We start from the raw sequence: 26,217 nt of genomic DNA, 5'->3' as shown, positions 1-26,217 counted from the left end.
CCTCTGTGAACCATAGTGATGGCACCTAGTCCTTAAGACTAGGTAAGCCTACATTTCGGAAAATAAACCAATTTGCGAAAGTAAAACAATTTAAACACTTTTAAGACAGTGTTTATAAGTGTTGCTCGGCATACATAATATTTAACTCTCAGAAACCAATACATATCTCCAAGACCCGGAAACCCATGAATCACAAGCTAATGATCACTATATAGTGCTCTAACTCCAGAATAGTATAAAGCAAAATAAATACAGAAGGCCAGTAACTATAAGAGATAGTGGAGAGAGACTCCTCGATCTGCGGATGCGGCAGGTATATCTCGAAGTCTCCGAACGGTCGCATCGCCTCAAGGATGGTAAGTCTGAGTCAAGGTACCTAGATCTGCACATGAAAAACATGCTCAAAAAGGGCATAAGTACACCACATCGGTACTCAGTAAGTGCCAAGCCTAACCTCGGTCGGGTAGTGACAAGGTAGGTCAGTGCCCTCTAAGGTTAAATAAAATATAAAGTGCAACAGTGTAGAATAGAACAGTATAAATAAGTACAGCAATAAAAGTAACACAATATATAAATGGCACAACAACTATTACAAAGACAAGGTAAACACAGAAAGAAATATGGTTCAGCACCAAAATAACAATGGGGGATCTCCCAGGATACCATCCCGTAGTCCCAAATATACATATCCAATGGATCTCCAGGGATCCCATTCCGTAGTCCAACTCATAGTGCGCGGGGATCTACCGGAATCCTGTTTCGTAGTCCCAAATGTAAACACCCAGTACCGGGGGAATCTACCGGGTGCATTCCCGTAGTTCCATAAAATTATGCAGGGGGATCTACCGGAATCCCACATCCGTAGTCCCAAAATAAACAGACACGGGGGAGCTACCGGAATCCCACATATGTAGTCCCAATGTAACTACACGCAGCAACAGGAAAAATATTCAGAAATGGCAAATTTCATATTAAGGCAAACAAGTAATTCTAGCCTAGCATGCTGCACAGAATTCAGGTAAGGCAATTTGAGCAAGTAAACCAATTAAGTCACTTAGACATGCTTTCCTAAGCTAACAACAGGCTTAATAATGCAAGTAATAAAAACAAGAAAGGAAACATACTAGTAATTACTTAATGAAAACCGAATTTCTAATAATTAGCACAAGTATGCACTCATCACCTCACGTTTAAGGCATTTCAATTACCAAATATACGAAATCCTAAGGGGAAGGTCCCCAACACAAGGTTAGGCAAGTCACTTACCTCGAACCGGCTCAATAATCAATTTGAAACCACGCTCTTGCCACGAGTACTCGACTCCAAATGGCCCAAATCTATTCAATTCATTTGTATAATGTAAATAACACTTCAAGTAACTGATTCTACAAAGAAATGCTCAGCTAATACGCGAAATTAGGTAAAATGACCAAAATGTCCCTCGGGCCCACGTCTCGGAATCGGGCGAAATTTATATTTTCAGAATCCTCATACTCTCACGAGTTTATACATACAAAAATTTTATAAATCAAAGGTCTAATTCTCAATCAAAAGTCGACTTTTATGTCTAAGAACTTTCTTCCAACTTTTCCCCAATTTTCATCTCCAGTCCGAAATTAAATGATGAAACTAACTATATATTGATGGAATATAACTAGAAAGGGTTAAAGGATTGTTACCCACTTATCTCCTATTCAATTTCCTCTCAAAATCGCCCTCTCCCAAGCTCCAAATCGAATTTCCAACTTTTGAAACTAAACCCTCGAAATTTCATATTTCTGCCCAACTGTTACCGCATCTGCGTTCCTGGGACTGCTTCTGCAGTCCCGCTTCTGTGGAGCCATGGTTGCATTTACGACTCCTCACTTAAAGGCTAGATTATGTACTTGCGATTACCCATTCGCAAATGCGGTACCGCTTCTGCGGTATGTCTCCCGCATCTGCAGAACCTGCTGATCCTCCCCAATTTCGCTTCTACGGTTTGTCCGCCACTTCTGCAGCTCCGCACCTGCTGTCCCACACTTGCAGGTGTAGTTATGACAGAAAAATAGCTGAAGCTGCAACTCCAACTCCAAAAATCTTTCCGTCAACCAGCCGAATTTATCTCGGGGCCCCTGGAACCTCAACCAAACCTACCAACATATTCCATAACTTCATTCAAACCTTGGGAAAGCTCAAAACAACATCAAAACACCTATTTTTCTTCGGATTCAAGCCTGAGAATTTCGAAAACTCTAAAAATATGCTTTCAATCAAAAAGTTTATCAAACATCGTTCGAATAACCTAAAATTTTGCACACACGTCATATTAAACACTACGGAGCTACTCCAAAACACAATTTGAACATGCCCCTAAGCCCAAAATCACCCAACAGAGCGAATGAAACTATCGAATTTCCATTCTAAGGCCGTCTTCACACTATTCCGACTACGGTCAACTTTCCAACACTTAAGCTCTCATTTAGGGACTAAGTATCCCAAAACTCTCTGAAACCCAAAACCGAACATCCTGGCAAATCAAAATAGCATAAATAAACTCGGAGAAAGCAATTAATAGGGTATCAGAGCGTAAATTCTTAAAATGATCGGCCGGGTTATCACAAATTATCATGGTCTTGTCTACATTTTAGTTTTAATTAATTAGTGTTAAAATTAGTGAAAATAGGAAATGATAATTTTATAAAAATAAATAAATTAAGAATCTAAATTAGGATTTCATTTAGTTTATCTAGTATTTTATTAAGAATTACAAAAAAAATAATGAATATAATTAATAATAAGTAGAAGAAAAGAAAAGAAGAAAAACAAAAATAGAATTTCATTTTTTTGTTTGAGATTCTGATTTTTGGGCCACCCAAAACAAATTCAGTGGCTCAATTCTATTTTTGTTCAATTTTGTCCAAGCCCCAGTCTCCCCATTCTTGGTCCAATCTTTCCCCACCTAAACAACGTAGTTATGCCCCAAAACTACGTCGTTTCAACCCTTCCATCCCCTTAAACATCCAGACTTGACCTGTGCCTCATAATCTACCCCAATAATCAATTAAACCGAGTGTCACCCCAATTCCAATCTCTCTCAAGACCGCCACCCCCTTCCGCCGTCCTCCACCACCCGGAAATAGTCTCACGGCGGTGGACCACCTCCAAAATCCCTCAAATTTCAACCACACAACCTCCATCACCCTCTCATTCCAATTCCACCATTAATTTTTCCAAAAACGACTCATTTCTCCGAATTAGAGATCTAGGAATAAAAATCCAAACTTTTTGCTTTTGCTTGATTTTTTCCTAATCTGGCCCTTATTTCATGATGAAACCTACTTGAGCCAACTACTTTCAACATGAGGAGTCGATCATCTGTAGAGATACCTTATTTCATAGTTAGTCGAATTTCGGGCATTTAACCTTTGAGTGTCCAAAATGCTTTGAGCCTCTGCCTCGTCTCTTTCTTGGCGTGTGTTGAGGATTGTGACATGAAACACTAGTCGTGGAAGAAAGTTCGGCTAGTGTTCATGTTACAATTCCCATCATTGGTTGAGATTCTTGTTCACCGGAGTTCGAATCGACTCGTTGCTGCTTTTCTCCAGGATATCGAAGCTTTTGGCGATTTAGCCGGTATGCCTCTCCTCTTATTTTCAGAACCCCTTATGTGATATCAAATCTATGTCTAGAGGTTTTTCTGGTCATAATTGATTCATCAGCAGTAATGGCTCAATAATCAGATTAATCGCATTTGTTAATGTTATTTTTTATTGCATTTTAAATTCTGTTTAAATCAAAGTTTGTTTAAAATCTTCATTGATTTTGTTTCTAGTTATTGGTTGGGTTCAGAACTAGGTCTATTAATGCGAAAGCCCAAATAGGATATTGGACTTGTGGTTAAGTGGCCCAGAGGTCCAGTATCACTTAAGGGTTAAATGAAGAATTGTAAAAAAGGTAATTACAAGAGTACTATAGGGTTCAATTTGGATAGGGATTGAGTTCATCTTATCCTAACAAATTGGAAGCTTCTGGATAAGGGCTGACAAGGATTATTTTTGGAAAAAGAGGGGAAAATTCTGTGGGCAGGGGTTGAAGTTAATTAAAATGAAAGTTTAAAGGGTATATTTGAAAGAGGAAAAATAGGTTTTGTTACCCTAATTCTCCTCTATAAAAGATCCCTCTTCCATTCAATTAGGGTTAGAGAAAAAAAAGAAGGGAAAAGCTAGATACGACAGAAATTCAAAAGTTTTTTTAAGGGTTTTCTTCAGATGTTTTGAGCTTTCTTTGGTCCTCAAATGTTTCCCGGGTTTCAGAAGTTTGAACAGATTCTTGGGTTTTTGATTGCTGGTTTTGCTGCTGAATTTTCACCTTTGGATTTCAGAACTTTATTGGGTTTATCTAGCTGATTTTTCTCACACTTAGTTATGTTCTTCACTTTGTAATTACCTAGCTAAATTAGTAAATATGAATATGAGATTTTCGTTATTTTATCATGTGTTAATTATTTCCTTTTTGTGTGCTTGTGTTTAATATTCATGATATTCTTTAGTTATGCCAATGCTTGTTTGAACAATATGTCATGAATGTACTATGTGTAACTTTCTTGTCACTAACTTTGAATTATTCTGTGATTAAACTCATTTTCCTTTTTTTATTAAAATAAATCATGGTTCATTTTTGGGCCTAAATCTATTAAGGAATGACAAATAGGCTATGTATGTGTTTGAAGATAAATTTTGTGGTGTTCTTACATCAATTTTTAGTTTAAGATAATCTGATTTAGTAAGCTGAAGTGCACAGTGACGTATGGTGTTAATGAACACCTTGTTTCAATTTCTTTTGGTATAAATGGGATGGATATTAGCCTATTTCGCTGGTTTCTTTGTTTAAAAGCATGATGCAGTGTGTTTTTGTATTATTTGATACCTGATTACTCGATTAAACAAAGAGCTTGAACACATATGGAGTTAATGGCCACCTGTTTCCATGGAAAGTTTGCTTGAATGATTTCTTCAGGTTTCTTTTAGTATATCTTGTTCCTAAATGGTGGAACCCTTTTGTAGATATGTTTTTTTAGAAACCTTCCTTATTTGCCTTTATTTATTCATTACTTTTGAAGATTAATTCTGTTAAGATTTTTCCTAAATGTTATTTTTATTTTACTTGAATAAAAGACTGTTATAGTGTCATCTATGATCCATATAATCTTTAGGCCATATGTAAATTTCTCTTAGTCAAGTTTTGGCAAATAAGTATTCCTTCAAACTAGACAAATTGATTGCAACAATCATATAAGTGAGGTCTTTTTTTTTGTCTCATGTGTTAATTTTGCTGGATTGGAGTGAATGAGATGCAATCTTAAAAAGCCTCATCAACAAGATCGAATCCCTCCTGTTTCATTTCTAAAACATCACTGATACTAATTATCTTCCCATAACAGCTGTAAATAATTTTTAAGTAGGGACATCATGCTCTTCCCTCCATCCTTACTCCATAAGTTCATGGCCTTACAAAAATCTCAAAGATTAGGAAAATAATTCAAATACGCTAGTTGTTTTAGGCGCGATTAATAATAAATCATCGTGACTATGGGTACAGTTCCTGTGACATAGTTATGATACATGATTCCCAAATTCGGGGGCACATTTCATGTGACCCGACCACAACTTCAAATAATAATAAAATACACATGCTGTAAATTGTGGGTACGATTCCCGTGACACTATTCGCAATGTGTACAAAAACAAACAAGTGTACAACAATCGTAACTTGTTCCAAAAATAATTTTATAAATAAATAAAAGCGGTTATAAAGTTAAAATGCACAATAGGTTTTCAAATATATGATAAGTCAGATAATTATGCCAATTATTAATAGTTAAGCGACCGTGCTAAAATCACGGAACCCGGGAATGCCTAACACCTTCTCCCGGGTTAACAGAATTTCTTACCTAGTTTTTCTGGTTTCGTTGGCTTGTAAATAAAGTCAAATTTTCCTAGATTTGGGTTTTAAAAAAAACCGGTGACTTGGGACACCAAATAAATTATTCCAAGTGGCAACTCTGAAATAAATAAATAATCTCATTTCAATTCATGTCACTTCAATTGGAAAAACTCCATATCCCTATCCCTTCCGGGAAAAAGGAGGTGTGACAACAACATTTGGGCCAATAGTATCCTACCCCAACTAATTTTAACATCAACGAGTTTTCTCCTGAATGATTCCCGAAAATTCCTTCGTGAACCTCTCTCATGATGCAATTAGCATCAGAGGCTCCTAAACATTAGGCTAACGGGCCTTAGAACGACCTTCTGTATAACTGTCCTCCCAAAAGCTATAACGAGTTGCTTTGGTACGGAATGTCCGGGATGCCTTCGGGCAGCTTGTCGTGCTCGAGGTAATCAATGATCTCATTCCTCTAGTCCTAGAATAGGTTGGTTGTACTCACTTCATAATAACCATCTAGATACAGTACCGACTGCATGAGCTGTACGACTCTACTGAAATCTGATCCTTTAATTTCCGTGGATTAGCCCAAATTAGCCTACGCATCTTCTTTTGTGGGTGATTGACCATTCCCTGAACCGTGCGAGAAGCTCTGAGTTTAACTACATATTATTGCATGCGTTCCTCCTTGGTGTCGAAGATCCCATTTACATGATTTACCACTAGTTGGGAATCACATTGATTTCAATGACCTCGAAATCTATTCCTCGGGCCAATTCAAGTCTTGCAATAAAAGCCTCATACTCGACTTCATTGTTAGTAAAGAGAACATTTTTATGACCTTTCTCCCGATGGAGTGATTAAGACTACCCCGATCCTAGATTATTTCATGTTGGAAGCTTCATCCGTGAACAAGGTTCAAACTCCTAATGTCATTTCCGACACCATCACCGCTTCCTTTGTTGCCAAATGCAGCAACCCGAGACTGTAATTGGCCATGAAATATGCCAAAACGTGTGCTTTGATTGGAGTCCTCGCTTTATATTCAATATAAAATTCACTGATTTTGACTGCCCATTTGGCCAGCCTGCCTGAAAACTCAGGTTTGTGAAGGACAGTTGGCATAAGAAAAGTTGTCACCACATGTGGCACTGAAAATAAGGCTTAAGCTTCATGTTAGTCTTTGGACTTCTTTCACGTTTGTCAGCTGGTCTAGAATGTTGGGATTGACTTCGATCCATCTTTGTGACACCAAGAAACCTAAAAATTTATCGTAGCTAACTCCGAACGTACACTTTTCGGGGTTGAGCTTCATGTTATTTTTTCTGAGGATATTCAAGATTTCCTGGAAGTGTTTCAAATAATCACCTGAATACAAAGACTTAACCAGCATATAATCTATGTGTACTTCCATGGTTTTCCCTATTTTCTTTTTGAACATTTTTTTCACGAGCCTCTGATAAGTGGCTACAACATTTTTATGCCTGAAGTGTATCACATTGTAGCAATATGTGCCAAAGTTCGTTATGAACGAAGTTTTTTCCTGGTCCTCCGGATTCATCAAAATTTGGTTGTACCCGAAAGAAGCATCGATGAAACTCATCAACCTGTGTCCAACCGTAACATCTATCATTTGACCAATCTCTGGTAGTGGAAATGAGTCATTTGGGCACGTTTTATTCAAATCTTTATAATCTACGCACATATAGAATTTATTATTATTTTTCAAAACCACTACTACATTAGCTAGCACATATAATCTACGCACATATAGCAATCGAGTTATCTCTTTTTTAACAAACCTATTTCTGACATCGACAATTGGGCGTTTCTTTTGTCTTACCGGCAAGATGCTTGGGTCCATCCTTAGCTTGTGCACGCACACCTCTAGCGGTATACTTGTCATATCCTCTTGCAACCATGCAAAAAAATCAATGTTAGTTTTATGGAATTCAATAAATCCTAACTTGAGCTCGAGGTTTAGCCCTGTCCCCAAGTGGAATTTCCTCTCTAGAAACTTTCAAACAATGCCACTTGTTAGAGTTCTTCCATCGTAAATTTGGTTGCATCTGTTTCTTCCGGCACTTCAAAATATCTTGGTACCTAGTGGGAATCTGACGGCTCCTCCCTTTGTCATGTTTGGGAGCAGGCGTTGGTTCCTGTAATTGCTATACCGCGTGTTGCTTCCCTTTATTGCTAAAAATCGAGACCGGGTTCTTCTCCCTTGCCGTTGGTTGATATCCTCTTATTTGTTTGATTCCCTTTAAAGTTGATAATCTCAGAAGTTGGTGATATGTTGATGGTATATCCTTCATCTCGTGTAGCCATGGTCTGCCAAGAATTATGTTGTAGCCGATGTCACCATCTACTACTTCAAATAAGGTAGTCTTCATGACCCTTTCGGTGTTCGTGGGTAGCAAGATATCCTCTCGGGTTGTCACACTTTCTAAGTTGAACCCAACGAGGAGTTCTGTTGCTAGAATGATGCTTCCGGTTAGCTTGGCTTGCTCCAGCTCTCTCCATTGAATGATGTTGGCTGAACTTCCTGGGTCCACCGAAACACATTTAATTTTAAAATCTAGAACATCAAGTTAAAGTACCAGGGCATCGTTGTGCGGCAGTAGAAGTCCATTGTTGTCTTCTTTTGTGAAGCTAATATCGTCCTCGGCGACTTCCCAGAGTCTCTTGCTATGAGTCACCGATAATTTTATCTTTTTGCTATCAAGAAGTTTAAACTGTTGATCTTATTTCCCCCAGAAATAATGGGGGGGGGGGGTATTCACCTATTTTCGAGGTCTTTGTGTCGTCCCGTCCATGGCCGTAATTGTTTTCAATGTGGTTGCTTAAGTACTCTATGAGGTGGCCATTTTTAAACACCGTTGGAACTTCCTCATGCAAATGTCGACAGTCACTAGTCAGGTGGCTGTTAGTCCAATGATACTCACACCATAAAATATAATCCCTCTAGCTGGGATCAGAACTCATCGGCCTCGAGAACCGTGGTTCCCTAATATTCCTCATCGCCGATACCAGCTCCACTACTCTAACATTAAAATTTTACTCGGGCAACCTTGATAGATGGTATCCCGATAATCCGGTTCCTTATTATCTTGCAATGACCTGTTATTCTAACCGCGATCAATTCTTCTATCAAGAGAGAACCTATCCCCCAGCCAGAACCCTCTACTGCATCCTTGGGTGTCCCGCCCCAAACCTGGGGACGCGTGGCTGGCACCTGGGTCGTGCTTGCTCGAGCGAAGCACTCTATAACTCATGATCGTTCGATTAAAACTAGAACATACATAGGTGGAGTTGGCTGAACTCATTCCCTTTGAAACTATCAATGGCCAACATGGCTACAACTCATAATGCATAACTGTAAGTGGGCAAACACTGTATCAACAAACCATCGTACTTAAAACATGAATACATATGGGCCATCAAGGCCTCTGACATACAGTACATAATGAACCTTTGTCTACAAATCCACTAAGAGAATTTGACATCACAACATGGTCGGGACAGGGACCCGGCGTACCCATAAGTCTGTAGAAAAAATCTGATGCGATGACTTACAAACTCGGCTGTACTCCGAATGAAGTGGAGTATTACCGGTCCTTTGTTGAATGCTAACCTCGTCTATTATGAGGACTCATCAAACTGATTATTTATACTTGCAGGCATAAATACAGTGTCCAGAACAAAAGGACGTCAGTACAAAAATGTATCGAGTATGTAAGACATGTAAATCAATATATAAAGGACATTAAAGAAACATGGAGTAAAGGACTCAACATGTACGCCTGGATAGCTCTATAAATCATGAAATATTAATAATATCATATATATGCGTATAAATGTCATATATGCATAGGCCTATGCATACATAACATCATCAAGCCTCTAAGGGCATGCCATCATATCATATCACCCTCTGCGACAAAAATCATCAATGTATACCAACTGATCAGGTGGTGGTGCGTATATAATGCCATAACCTTTTACCATATCCCATATATATATATATATATATATATATATATATATAACGCCATCTGGTCATGGGTCAATGTACATGTATATGGATCATGTACATGTCATGGGTCAATGTACATGTACATGTGTGTTTGCTCATTCCGTTTGTATTATATGGATCATGCCAAAAGGAAAGAAGGGCTAGCCATGACATACCTCGTTAAAGTTTGTTAGCAACCCTATTCCACTACTTGATTAGCATCTTGACCTTATATAATCTGGAACCGTCCCTGCTCTACCTCGAGCTTGTAGGAATCAAACTAACACTAGAAATATCTTTGGTGTTCTTAAGATTAATTTGGGAAGTAAAGTTGCTACACATTTGTGGAAATATACTTGTTGTCAGTGCTTGGTTCCCCCCAAATAATTGTTCCCAAAATGGGAGTATATTATTTCCTTGTATTTAAGTAAGTTGATGTTATTTATGTAAGGTTGATGCCTATATTTTCTATGTATTGTGCTACGATGTATAGATAATTTAGATAGAGACCCATGAGTATATACTTGCACTAGCACTGCTAAAATTAGACACCCATTCCATAACCTCACCTAATTTGCACACGTGCACACCCTTTATTCTAACTAATCTTTATCCAGTTCTACTACTAGCAATATTTATCCTTTACTAATAATAATAACGGTCATCACCCTAGTGGGACCTACAAGGACATGTTGTCTCCTTAACATACTTTACTATCATGGTCATGAGGTATATTATATAGCACTAATCCATAAATACGGGATATTATATCTTGGACCGTATCTTATTCCAAAATGTAAAACTTCGACGAAAATCATTTTCTTCAACTCGTTTAACCTATGACCTTCGTGACATATACTTATCACTAGCATATATACTTATAATATAAAAAATAGTATTAAACTTTAACATATGTCAATTAACTTACAAAAATTCTGATGTACCAATGTACAGGAGGTAACATCCTTCCCCCCCTTTAGAAACATTTGTCCTCGAATGTTAACTCTTAAAAATTTACAAATTTTTTTCTAGAGTCTCCTCTATAAACTAAACTAAAACCTAACATGTATATGAAGTTTGGACTATTCACAACCTTATGCACTTTAGTGTCTCTTATCTTCTTCACCTTTACCATACATACATTTCAATCTCGCATTGTATCTTCTATCGTTTTCATAACTTCCCTTCTATAAAGTTGGAAATTATGCCTTAAAGCTATACTATAATACATGCACCTCTGGTGCATATAAAATCTTGAGAAAGCTTTATACTGACTTCTGACGACTCAGCTATATGGCACGATCTGGAAATAAAAGAAGGGTAATTTTTCTTAAATGCCCGATAGCCTCTCAATTATAAGCATGGAGCGCAAAACACCCATAAGTGAGACTCTACTAGACACCGCTTTGTAGACTCCCTAGGATACGACCTTCTCTGATAACACTTTGTGACGCATCAAACCTGGGGAGGTGTGGCTATCATTTAGTGTCATGCTGGCCCGAGCAAACCACAGTGTAACTCATGATCTTTCAACCAAAACTAGAACATATATCGGTCTAGATGACTGAACTCATTTCTTTTGTAACTATCATGGGCCAGTATGGCTATAACTCATAATGCATAACTGTAAGTGGGAAAACACTGTATCGGGAAACCATCATACTTAAAACATGAATACATATGGGTTGTCAAGGCTTCTGACATACTGTACATAATAAACCTGTGTCTACAATGCCTATAAGAGAATTTGACATCGCAACATGGTCGGGGCAGGGACATACCCATAAGTCTATAGCAAAACACTGACACGATGACTTACAGACTCAGATGCACTCCGAATGAATTGGAGTCTTACTGATTCTTCGCTAAAAGCTAACCTCATCTAAAATGAGGGCTAATCAAACAAATTATCAAGGGCCATGTCCTCAGTAATCCTAAGTCGCACCATGTCCTGCCGAATCACCTCTCCCCAATCTTAGGTCTCCCTCTATCTCTCCTCGTTCCCACCACAGCCAGTCGCTCACACCTCCTCCCCGGTGCGTCAGTTCTCCTCCTCTGAATGTGCCCGAACCATCTAAGTCTTGCTTCTCACATCTTGTCCTCCATGGGGGCCACACCCACCTTCTCTTGAATATCTTCATTCCTAATCTTATACATCCTTGTATGCCCGCACATCCACTTCAACATCCTCATCTCTGCTACTTTCATCTTCTGGATGTGTGAGTTCTTAACGGGACAACACGTGGTCCCATACAACATGTCACGCCTAACCACTGCTCTGTAAAACCTACCTCTTAGTAACAGTGGCACTTTCTTGTCACACAGGACTCCCGATGCTAACCTCCACTTCATCCACCCCACCCCTGTACGGTGTGTGACATCCTCATCGATCTCCCTGATCCCCTGAATAACAGACCCAAGGTACTTGAAACTACTCCTCGTAGGAATGACTTAAGAGTCAAGCCTCATTTCCACTCCCGCTTCCGTCGGATCGGCCCCAAATTTGCACTCGAGGTATTTCGTCTTCGTCCTGCTCAACATGAATCCTTTAGACTCAAGGGCCTGTCTCCAACCCTCTAGCCTCTCATTGACGCCGCCTCGTGTCTCGTCAATTAGAACTATGTAATCAGCAAATAGCATGCACCATGGCACCTCCCATTGAATATGATGAGTTAGTGTATCCAACACCAGGGCACATAGGAAAGGGCTGAGCGTAGACCCTTGGTGCAACCCCGTAACAACCGGAAAATGCTTGGAGTCGCCTCCTACTATCCTAATCCGTGTCTTAGCTCCATCATACATGTCTTTAATTACCCTAATATAGGCATCCGATACCCCTTTAACCTCTAAGCAGCTCCATAAGACCTCCATTGGAACCCTGTCGTTCGCTTTCTCTAGATCAATAAACACCATGTGGAGGTCCTTCTTCTTATCCCTGTATTGTTCCACCATCCTTCTAATAAGGTGGATAGCTTATATGGTAGATCGCCCCGGCATGAACCCGAACTGGTTGTCTGAAATAGACACTGTCCTTCGCACTCTCATTTCTACCACTATCTACCAGACTTTCATGGTATGACTCGGTAATTTGAAACCCTTATAGTTGTTACCATTGTCCAAACACTTTAACTAATTCTCCATATATTTAATTAAACTCATAATTAATTTCTAAATCTTATTTCACTTAAATACTAATCACTTTTAACATACTAGAATATACTTTACAATCATGGTCATTAGGTATATTATATAGCACTAAACCATAAATACGAGCTATTATAGCTTGGACCGTATCTTAACCCAAAAATATCAAACTTCGACGAAACTCGTTTTCTTCAACTCGTTTACCCTATGACCTTCGTGAAACATATTTATCACTTGTTATAAATAGCATAAATACTTATAACTTCTAAAATAGTCTTATACTTGAAAATTGGTCAATTAATTTACGAAAAGTCCAATGTACAAAAGTACCTGATGTAACATCCTTCCCCCCTTTAGAAACATTCATCCTCGAATGTTAACTCTTAAAGATATACAAAATTTTTGCTAGGGTCTCCTATGTAAACTAAACTAAAACCCAACCTCTATATGTAGTCTGGACTATTCAAAACTTTATTCACTTTAGTATCTCTTATCTTTTTCACATTTACCTTACTTACCTTTCAATCTCGCATCGTATCTTCTATCGCTTTCATAACCTCCCTTCCACATAGGTAGAAATTACGCCTTTAAACTATTCTATGATACCTGCACCTCTGGTCCATAAAAAAACTTGCGAAAGCTTTATTCTGACTTTTGACGACTCAGCTATATGGCATGAGCTAGAAATAAAAAAAGGGTAATATTTCCTAAATGCCCTATAGCCTCTTAATTATAAGTGTGGCATGCAACACACCCATAAGTGAGACTCTACTAGGTATGACATTGTAGACTCCCTAGGACACGACCTGCTCTGATACCAGTTTGTAACATCCCAAACCTGGGGAGGTGTGGCTGGCACCCGGTGCCGTGATGGACCGAGTGAACCACTCTATAACTCATGATCATTCGACCAAAACTAGAACATACGTAGGTCGAGTTGGCTGAACTCATTCCTTTTGTAATTATCATTGGCCAACATGGCCACAACTCATAATGCATAACTGTAAGTGGGTAAACACTATATCAGCAAACTATCGTACTTAATCAAACAATACTTATAGGTTGTCATGGCCTCTGACATACTGTACATAACAAACCTATGTCTACAAATCCTCTACGAGAATTTGATATCACCACTTGGTCGGGACAGGGACCTGGCCTACCCATAAGTTTGTAGCAAAACTCTGACATGATGACTTACAGACTCAGTTGCACTACGAATGAAGTGGAGTCTTACCGATCCTTTGCCGAATGCTAACCTCCTCTAATATAAGGGCTCATCAAACTGATTATCTATACCTACAGGCATGCATGCAGCGTCCACAACAAAAGGAAATGTATACCAACTAATCAGGTGGTGGTGCGTATAAAATGCCATAACCTTCTCCCATATCCCATATACATATAATATACACGTATATAACGCCATCCGATCATGGGTCAAGGAACATGTATAAATAAATTCAATGCATAAGTAAGTAAGTCTATAAGATCTCTCTAAAAGTATTATGATCAATAAGCTTTCGAATAAACTGTATCAAATTATGTATTTGCTGAGACCCCTAATACTTCAATGAATACAGTCATTTATGAAAGTAGTGCATTTGCTCGTTCCGTTTGTATTATATGGATCATGCCAAAAGGAAAGAAGGGATAGCCTCAACATACCTCGTTAAACTTTGTAGCAACTCTATTCCGCTGCTTGATTAGAGTCTTGACCTTATATAATCTGGAACCGGCCCTGCTCTACCCCGAGCTTTTAGGAATCAAACTGGCACTAGTAATCTCTTTGGTACTCTTAAGATTAATTTGGAAGTAAAGTTTCTATACATTTATGAAAATATACTTGCTGCCAATTCTTGGTTCCCCCCAAATAATTGCTCCCAAAATGAGAGTATATTATTTCTTTGTATTATATAAGTAAGTTGATGTCTTTTATGTAAGGTTGCTATCTATATTATCTATGTATGGTGCTTCCATGTGCAGATAATTTGGCTAAAGATACATGGGTATATACTTGCACTAGTCACCTACTAAAATTAGACATCCATTCCATGACCTCACTAATTTGCATATGTACCCACCTCTTTATTCAACCTAATCTTTATCTAGTTCTATTACTAGCAGCCTTTATCCTTTACTAATAATAATAAAGGTCATCCCCCTTGTGGGACCTACAAGGACATGTTGTCTCCTTAACATTATCCAAACACTTTAACTAATTCTCCATATAATTAATTAAACTCATAATTAGTTTCTAAATCTTATTTCACTTAAATACGAATCACTTTTAACATACTAGAATATACTTTACTATCATGGTCATTAGGTATATTATATAGAACTAAATCATAAATAGGAGATATTATAGCTTGGACCATATCTTAACCCAAAAATGTCAAACTTCGACGAAACTCATTTTCTTCAACCCTTTTACCCTATGATGTTCGTGAAACATACTTATCACTTGTTATAAATAACATAAATACTTATAACTTCTAAAATAGTCTTATACTTGAAAATATGTCAATTAATTTATGAAAAGTCCAATGTACAAAAGTACCTGATGTAACATCCTTCCCCCTTTAGAAACATTCATCCTCGAATGTCAATCTCACATCGTATGTTCTATCGCTTTCATAACCTCCCTTCCACATAGGTGGAAATTACGCCTTAAAACTATTCTATGATACCTGTACCTCTGGTGCATACAAAATCTTATGAAAGCTTTATACTGACTTTTGACGACTCAACTATATGGCATGAGCTAGAAATAAAAGAAGGGTAACATTTCAAAAATTCCCTGTAGACTCTCAATTATAAGTGTGGCGCGCAACACACCCATAAGTGAGACTCTACTAGGTATGACATTGTAGACTCCCTAGGACACGACCTGCTCTGATACTACTTTGTCACATCCCAAACCTTGGGAAATGTGGCTGGCACCCGGTGCCGTGATGGACCGAGTGAACCACTCTATAACTCATGATCGTTCGACCAAAACTAGAACATACGTAGGTCGAATTGGCTGAACTCATTCCTTTCGTAACTATCATGGTCCAACATAGCCATAACTCATAATGCATAATTGTAAGTAGGTAACACTATATCAGCAAAGTATCGTACTTAAACCAAGAATATTTATGGGTTGTCATGGCCTCTGACATATTGTATATAATGAACCTATGTCTACAAAGCCTCTACGAGAATTTGATATCACAACTTGGTCGGGACAGGGACCTGGCCTACCCATAAGTCTTTAGCAAAACTCTAACATGATGAATTACACACTCAGTTGTACTATGAATGAAGAGGAGTCTTACCGATCCTTTGCTGAATGCTAACCTCGTCTAATATAAGGGCACATCAAACTGATTATCTATACCTACAGGCATGCATGCAACATCCACAACAAAAGGAAATGTATACCAACTGATCAAGTGGTGGTGCGTATATAACGCCATAACCTTCTCCCATATCCCATATACATATAATATACACATATATAACGCCATCTGGTCATGGGTCAATGAACATATATAAATAAATTCAATGCATAGGCAAGTAAGTCTATAAGATCTCTCTAAAAGTATTATGATCAATGTGCTTTCGAATAAACTGTATCAAATTATGTATTTGCTGAGACCCATAATACTTCTATGAATAGAGTCATTTATGAAAGTTGTGCATTTGCTCTTTCCGTTTGTATTATATGGATCATGCCAAAAAGAAAGAAGGGATAGCCTCAACATACCTCGTTAAACTTTGTAGCAACTCTATTCCGCTGCTTGATTAGAGTCTTGACCTTATATAATCTGGAACCGGCCCTGCTCTACCCCGAGCTTTTAGGAATCAAACTGGCACTAGTAATCTCTTTGGTACTCTTAAGATTAATTTGGAAGTAAAGTTTCTATACATTTATGAAAATATACTTGCTTCCAATGCTTGGTTCCCCCCAAATAATTGCTCCCAAAATGGGAGTATATTATTTCTTTGTATTATATAAGTAAGTTGATGTCTTTTATGTAAGGTTGCTATCTAAATTATCTATGTATGGTGCTTCCATGTGTAGATAATTTGGCTAAAGATACATGGGTATATACTTGCACTAGTCACCTACTAAAATTAGACATCCATTCCATGACCTCACTAATTTGCATATGTACCCACCCCATTATTCAACCTAATCTTTATCTAGTTCTATTACTAGCAGCCTTTATCCTTTACTAATAATAATAAAGGTCATCCCCCTTGTGGGACCTACAAGTACATGTTGTCTCCTTAACATTATCCAAACACTTTAACTAATTCTCCATATAATTAATTAAACTCATAATTAGTTTCTAAATCTTATTTCACTTAAATACGAATCACTTTTAACATACTAGAATATATTTTACTATCATGGTCATTAGGTATATTATATAACACTAAATCATAAATAGGAGATATTATAGCTTGGACCATATCTTAACCCAAAAATGTCAAACTTCGACGAAACTCATTTTCTTCAACCCTTTTACCCTATGATGTTCGTGAAACATACTTATCACTTGTTATAAATAACATAAATACTCATAACTTCTAAAATAGTCTTATACTTGAAAATAGGTCAATTAATTTATGAAAAGTCCAATGTACAAAAGTACCTGATGTAACATCCTTCCCCCTTTAGAAACATTCATCCTCGAATGTCAATCTCGCATCGTATCTTCTATCGCTTTAATAACCTCCCTTCCACATAGGTGGAAATTACGCCTTAAAACTATTCTAAGATACCTGTACCTCTGGTGCATAAAAAATCTTATGAAAGCTTTATACTGACTTTTGACGACTCAACTATATGGCATGAGCTAGAAATAAAAGAAGGGTAACATTTCCAAAATTCCCTGTAGACTCTCAATTATAAGTGTGGCGCGCAACACACCCATAAGTGAGACTCTACTAGGCATGACATTGTAGACTCCCTAGGACACGACCTGCTCTGATACCACTTTGTCACATCCCAAACCTTGGGAAATGTGGCTGGCACCCGGTGCCGTGATGGACCGAGTGAACCACTCTATAACTCATGATCGTTCGACCAAAACTAGAACAAACGTAGGTCGAGTTGGCTGAACTCATTCCTTTTGTAACTATCATGGTCCAACATAGCCACAACTCATAATGCATAATTGTAAGTAGGTAACACTATATCAGCAAACTATCGTACTTAAACCAAGAATATTTATGGGTTGTCATGGCCTCTGACATATTGTATATAATGAACCTATGTCTACAAAGCCTCTATGAGAATTTGATATCACAACTTGGTCGGGACAGGGACCTGGCCTACCCATAAGTCTTTAGCAAAACTCTAACATGATGAATTACACACTCAGTTGTACTATGAATGAAGAGGAGTCTTACCGATCCTTTGCTGAATGCTAACCTCGTCTAATATAAGGGCACATCAAACTGATTATCTATACCTACAGGCATGCATGCAACATCCACAACAAAAGGAAATGTATACCAACTGATCAAGTAGTGGTGCGTATATAACGCCATAACCTTCTCCCATATCCCATATACATATAATATACACATATATAACGCCACCTGGTCATGGGTCAATGAACATGTATAAATAAATTCAATGCATAAGAAAGTAAGTCTATAAGATCTCTCTAAAAGTATTATGATCAATGTGCTTTCGAATAAACTGTATCAAATTATGTATTTGCTGAGACCCATAATACTTCTATGAATAGAGTCATTTATGAAAGTTGTGCATTTGCTCGTTCTGTTTGTATTATATGGATCATGCCAAAAGGAAAGAAGGTATAGCCTCAACATACCTCGCTAAACTTTGTAGCAACTCTATTCCGCTGCTTGATTAGCGTGTTGACCTTATATAATCTGGATCCGGCCCTGCTCTACCCCGAGCTTTTAGGAATCAAACTGGCACTAGAAATCTCTTTGGTACTCTTAAGATTAATTTGGAAAGTAAAGTTTCTATACATTTATGAAAATATACTTGTTGCCAATGCGTTGTTCCCGCCAAATAATTGCTCCCAGAATGGGAGTATATTATTTCTTTGTATTATATAAGTAAGTTGATGTCTTTTATGTAAGGTTGCTATCTATATTATCTATGTATGGTGCTGCCATGTGTAGATAATTTGGATAAAGGCACATGGGTATATACATGCACTAGTCACCTACTAAAATTAGACATCCATTCCATGACCTCACTAATTTGCACATGTACCCACCCCTTTATTCTACCTAATCTTTATCTAGTTCTATTACTAGCAGCCTTTATCCTTTACTAATAATAATAAAGGTCATCCCCCTTGTAGGACCTACAAGGACATGTTGTCTCCTTAACATTATCCAAACACTTTAACTAATTCTCTATATAATTAATTAAACTCATAATTAATTTCTAAATCTTATTTCACTTAAATACTAATCACTTTTAACATATTAGAATATACTTTACTATCATGGTCATTAGGTATATTATATAGCACTAATCCATAAATATGAGATATATAGCTTGGACCGTATCTTAACCCAAAAATGTCAAACTTCGACGAAACTCATTTTCTTCAACTCGTTTACCCTATGACCTTCGTGAAACATACTTATCACTTGTTATAAATAGCATAAATACTTATAACTTCTAAAATATTCTTATACTTGAAAATAGGTCAATTAATTTACGAAAAGTCCAACGTACAAAAGTACCTGATGTAACATTCTTCCCCCATTTAGAAACATTCATCCTCGAATATTAACTCTTAAAAATTTACCAAATTTTTGCTAGGGTCTCCTCTGTAAACTAAACTAAAACCCAACCTCTATATGTAGTCTGGACTATTCAAAACTTTATGCACTTTAGTATCTCTTATCTTTTTTACCTTTACCTTACTTACATTTCAATCTCGCATCGTATCTTCTATCGGTTTCATAACATTTCTTCCACATAGGTGGAAATTATGCCTTAAAACTATTCTATGATACCTTCACCTTTGCATCATAAAAAATCTTGTGAAAGCTTTATACTGACTTTTGACGACTCAGCTATATGGCATGAGCTAGAAATAAAAGAAGGGTAATATATCCTAAATTCTCTATAGCCTCTCAATTATAAGTGTGGCGCGCAACACACCCATAAGTGAGACTATACTAGGTACGACATTGTAGACTCCCTAGGACACGACCTGCACTGATACCACTTTGTCATATCCCAAATATGGGGAGGTGTGGCTGGTACCTGGTGTCGTGATGGACCGAGTGAACCACTCTATAACTCATGATCGTTCGACCAAAACTAGAACATACGTAGGCTGAGTTGGCTGAACACATTCCTTTTGTAACTATCATGGTCCAACATGACCACAACTCATAATGCATAACTATAAGTGGGTAAACACTGTATCAGCAAACTATCGTACTTAAACCAACAATACTTATGGGTTGTCATGGCCTCTGACATACTGTACATAATGAACCTGTGTCTACAAATCCTCTATGAGAATTTGATATCACCACTTGGTCGGGACAGGGATCTGGACTACTCATAAGTTTGTAGCAAAACTCTGACATGATGACTTACAAAATCAGTTGTACTACGAATGAAGTGGAGTCTTGCCGATCCTTAGCTGAATGCTAACCTCTTCTAATATAAGGGCTCATCAAACTGATTATCTATACCTACAGGCATGCATGCAGCGTCCACAACAAAAGGAAATGTATACCAACTGATCAGGTGGTGGTGCGTATATAACGCCATAACCATCTCTCATATCCCATATACATATAATATACACATATATAACGCCATCTGGTCATGGGTCAATGAACATGTATAAATAAATTCAATGCATAAGAAAGTAAGTCTATAAGATCTCTCTAAAAGTATTATGATCAATATGCTTTCGAATAAACTGTATCAAATTATGTATTTGTTGAGACCCCTAATACTTCTATGAATAGAGTCATTTATGAAAGTTGTGCATTTTCTCGTTCTGTTTGTATTATATGGATCATGCCAAAAGGAAAGAAGGGATAGCCTCAACGTACTTCGCTAAACTTTGTAGCAACTCTATTCCGCTGCTTGATTAGCGTCTTGACCTTATATAATCTGGAACCGGCCCTGCTCTACCCCGAGCTTTTAGGAATCAAACTAGCACTAGAAATCTCTTTGGTTCTCTTAAGATTAATTTGGAAAGTAAAGTTTCTATACATTTATGAAAATATACTTGTTGCCAATGCTTGGTTCCCCCCAAATAATTGCTCCCAAAATGGGAGTATATTATTTCTTTGTATTATATAAGTAAGTTGATGTCTTTTATGTAAGGTTGCTATCTATATTATCTATGTATGGTGCTGCCATGTGTAGATAATTTGGATAAAGGCACATGGGTATATACTTGCACTAGTCACCTACTAAAATTAGACATACATTCCATGACCTCACTAATTTGCACATGTACCCACCCCTTTATTCTACCTAATCTTTATCTAGTTCTATTACTAGCAGCCTTTATCCTTTACTAATAATAATAAAGGTCATCTCCCTTGTGGGACCTACAAGGACATGTTGTCTCCTTAACATTATCCAAACACTTTAACTAATTCTCCATATAATTAATTAAACTCATAATTAATTTCTAAATCGTATTTCACTTAAATACTAATAACTTTTAACATACTAGAATATACTTTAGAATCATGGTCATTAGGTATATTATATAGTACTAATCCATAAATATGAGATATTATAGCTTGGACCGTATCTTACCCCAAAAATGTCAATCTTCGACGAAACTCATTTTCTTCAACTCGTTTACCCTATGACCTTCTTGAAACATACTTATCACTTGTTATAAATAGCATAAATACTTATAACTTCTAAAATGGTCTTATACTTGAAAATAGGATAATTAATTTACGAAAAGTCCAACGTGCAAAAGTACCTGATGTAACATCCTTCCCCCCTTTAGAAACATTCATCCTCGAATGTTAACTCTTAAAGATTTACAAAATTTTTGCTAGGGTCTCCTCTGTACACTAAACTACAACCCAACCTCTATATGTAGTATGGACTATTCAAAACTTTATGCACTCTAGTATCTCTTATCTTTTTTACCTTTACCTTACTTACCTTTCAATCTCGCATCGTATCTTTTATCGCTTTCATAACCTCCCTTTCACATAGGTGGAAATTACGCCTTAAAACTATTCAATGATACCTGCACCTCTGGTGCATAAAAAATCTTGCAAAAGTTTTATACTGACTTTTGACGACTCAGCTATATGGCATGAGCTAGAAATAAAGAAGGGTAATATTTCCTAAATATCCTATAGCATCTCAATTATAAGTGTGGCGCGAAACACACCTGTAGACATGTGATTTTTTACCCTCCCCAAGATTTTTCATATTTTAGCGCGTAAATATTTAATTTAGGCATAATATTGATATTTTAAGTAATTTTGACTCATTTACTTTATTTTATTACAATAAAACAAAAATCACAAAAATAGGTTCGTTAACGTTTTGTTGTCATTTTTAATCTTAAAAAATCTAAAAAAAATATAATACAAAAATAGTATCGTATTTTTATTTTAATATGACATTTGAAAATACCAAAAATAGGTTTGCTTTAATGGTTAGTTTTATTTTAGTAATTATTTGAATTGTAGGATTAATTAATAAATAGGACTGTATTTTTAATCTCGTTCGCAAGGAAAGAATAAAGCTTGGGCTCTAGCAACCCATTCTTAGGCCTAATTTTGGACCTAGCCCATAATTTCCAATCCCAGAATTCCTAGGCCCATACCCCTTAACCCAAAAACCCTACAACTATCTAGACCTAGACTCTACAATATAAGAAGAAGAGAACAAAAATCTGAAAGAAGGAGAACAACGAGAAAAGCAAAAAAAAACTGAGCAGAACAATACAAGACCCACCCCCTAGACCTCATCTTCTCCGCAGACCCCCACCCAAAACGACCCTCGATCCTTCTTCTTCATGACGGCTTAACACAAAAACCCTAAGCAAGAACTCCATCTCCATAGCATCCTGAACACCAAACGACCAGACCCCCAAGGTCTTCTTCTCATTTACGCGCAACAGCTAAGAACACAGCATCTCAGCATCACCATCACACACCCCCCGTCGACGACCACCCTTCAGCTCACCATCGTCGCTGGACCTCCTCGAAACCTCCCAGCGACGCACCTCAGCCCTATAAGTCAGTCACCGAGCTCCACCCCAATTCCGTCGTAACACAATAACAACCCTGACCCTCACGTCGTTCTTTCTTCTCCACATCCCAACCAGACCTGAACGACACCTAGCAGCTGAACCCAACAGCCATTCCAGTCGTTGCTGCTTCATCTCCTCACCTCTATTCTACTGAGAAAACACTCCCAAAAGCCATTAAGGTTAGTCGTGAAGATTGCCATGGTCGAGGTCAGTTGCGGGGATAATCTGTTCCGATCGAGTTGAGTTTATCGCCATCATTCGAGCTCCGATTTTTAGTTCGAGATCCTCGTACATTTAGATTAATTTTTCTTGCTAGTTTTCCATCAATGTAGTTTCTTCATGCTTAAAGCAAAGAAAGTTGTTATTAAAAGGTCATACTCTAACTTTACTCATCTTCCAATTTCCCGATCTTGTGCCGCGGGTATATGAATTGTTTTGTTCGATCTCCTTTGCTCCAGTTTTACAACTCACGTGACACTAATATTTTGCCCCTTTCATTCGTGATGTTTGTTTGTTTAACTGCAGAATCACATCTGAAGTTTTAAGTATCTGTTTGTTTCCATTATTTGTCATATTATCTTGTTTCCTTTTAGATGTGGTTTATGTGGATTCATACTGTCGCGACTCGCCTGTTTGTATGAGTTGAATTAGTAGATTTACATATTCTTTTGATTGACTCCTATTCAGCTGCTATCAATGTTTTGTAGATTATGCATGAAATATTAGAATACTTGTAGTACTCGCGCATCTCTGATATGAACAAGGCTGACATCTACTTACGCATAAAGGGTATTTGGGGAATTTTTGTTTCAGCATGTAGAACAAAAAAATTGAATTCTTCTTTGTGGTTGTGGGATTGAAAAGTCTGTTTCTGCCATTAAAGTTAATTAGCAAGATCATATATTATAGTTAAGGAGATGATATAGAGCCCTATGTAATTGGTAAATTTTTGATCCCTTGTAAATTAATGGATATAGAATTTAATAATTCATAAATTTCATGGTTTGCTTTAGGCACATAATTAATTCATCACACTTACGGGTATGGTTCCCATGGCGTGGTTGTGATATTTGCTTTCAAATTAGCTTTAATGTGAATAGTCGTAGTTCACTTAGTTGAATGTTTTTCCTTAAATAAATTTGAGGTGTGCTACAAATAAAATTAGATAACCCATGGACCTCGCTTAATTAATTTTAAACCCTTGAAAATCGAGGTGCTCCATTTAGAAAATTTTCCGTGGCCCTCGCAAAGTTGCAAACGCATAGTTGCTTTAGGCGCGTTATTTTAATAATTAATTTCTTTAAACTCGGGTGCGCATTTATGTGATTCAAATCCAAATCTCAACAACGTTAGATAAAATATGTCGAGAGCCGCGGGTGCATTTATGTGACGTGGTTCGAGACGTATTTTAAACGACGTTGCAATTTTCCTTAGAAATAATTAAAGCGGCTAATACTAAAATGGCACCATAGGCTAAAACATGTATTAAAATCAGATAATAGGCCAAATATAACAGTTGAGCGACCGTGCTAGAACCACGGTATTTGGGAATGCCTAACACCTTCTCCCGGGTTAACAAAATTCCTTACCCGGAATTCTGGTTCGCGAACTGTAATACAAAATCAATCTTTTCCTCGATTCGGGATTCAATCGGTGACTTGGGACACCATAAATCACCCAAGTGGCGACTCTGAATCTCTTAACAATATATCCCATTACGATTGTCCTTTAATTGAAAAAACTCCCTTATATACGCCTTCCTTCCGGGGGTGTAGGTAAAAAGGAGGTGTGCCAACTCTGGTGACTCTGCTGGGGACCGAACCCAGAATCTCTGGTTCAGGGTTCAAGAGTTCGAGCTTAAAATAATTGTTATATTTGTCTTTGTTTATTATCTAGTTTTATTACATGTTTGGGCCTAATGTGCTAAATGTTGCTTTTTACCGCTTTGATATTATCTGAACCGTATATATAAACTTCTACGAAACCCCTCTCTTCTCCCTCCTGAGGAGTGCGCGCTGGTCGTGACTTCTTTCTGTTAGTGTCATATCCCAAATAGAAAGAGGTTCGGACAATTTGCAAAGCCGGATGATCTTTTGGTTACCGGTACGCAGCCCCCCCTCGGCTCGAGTTGTCCGCTCGGGTAAGCCAGGTCTAGAACAAATAAACCCAGGTTTTAAACCTAGTATAACAATACCTAATGCCGGATCCCTAGTAGAAACGTTTGTTTGCATCATGTGCATTTTGACTTTGGAGACTCAACACAGGGGTTGGTTCTGTCTAGGACAGGTGCACCCGAAATAAAAAAACCATTCTGATGCATCTTACTTGCTACTTGCGCATTTATTTGCTTCGGATTTGCATGTTGGCCGGCTTTGGAATGAAAGGAGAGAATTTGGGAAAGCAATAGCAGTGTAGAGGGTTAAGGGAGTGAATCACCTGTTTAAAGAAAAACCAGTGTCCAAATAGCGCTGAAACTCTGCCGAATTTTTGAAAAAAAAGAAGAGAAAACGAATTAAAAATGAGAAAGGAGTTTTGTTTTCGAAAATAGTTCGTTTTATTTGTCCGAACTACGCCAGTTTGATTCCCACTGGAAGTGGGATACGTAGGCAGCCCACATAGGGTCCGGTCTTCCTAGTAAATCTTAGGTTCTTGGCTTTGCGGGGTCTTAGCCAAATTTTGCACTTTCAGCCACCTTTTGGCCAAATAAGCCATTTTGCAAAAATAGCGTCAATCATGTCTGGCATGTGTCTTAGGGAATGTTATTGTCTCACATAGTGCTAGTTTAAGTTTTCTCATATAGGTGCGGATCTACTTACTGGAGTTTGAGCATGACATATACCCCAGGATCACTGCATTCAGGAGCTGCTC

The 26,217-nt window shown here is 37.6% G+C and overlaps 1 protein-coding gene across 1 annotated transcript; it reads right to left on the bottom strand.

The window, feature by feature from the left end:
- Positions 1–12,394: 12,394 nt before the first annotated feature.
- Positions 12,395–12,895, bottom strand: LOC138878401 (secreted RxLR effector protein 78-like). Its single transcript, XM_070158078.1, has one exon. It carries the CDS (start codon positions 12,893–12,895, stop codon positions 12,395–12,397), a length of 501 nt encoding a protein of 166 aa, XP_070014179.1.
- Positions 12,896–26,217: the final 13,322 nt, after the last annotated feature.

Source organism: Nicotiana sylvestris, chromosome 9 (assembly GCF_000393655.2).
Source record: "Nicotiana sylvestris chromosome 9, ASM39365v2, whole genome shotgun sequence".
NCBI classification, from domain to species: domain Eukaryota; kingdom Viridiplantae; phylum Streptophyta; class Magnoliopsida; order Solanales; family Solanaceae; genus Nicotiana; species Nicotiana sylvestris.
The sequence above is the reverse complement of the archived record's forward strand: the minus strand, read 5'-3'. Positions and strand labels throughout refer to the sequence as shown.

Bases quoted from the DNA above. Each gene is read 5' to 3' on its own strand.
- LOC138878401 (XM_070158078.1), bottom strand. From the start codon at position 12,895: ATGGTGGAACAATACAGGGATAAGAAGAAGGACCTCCACATGGTGTTT.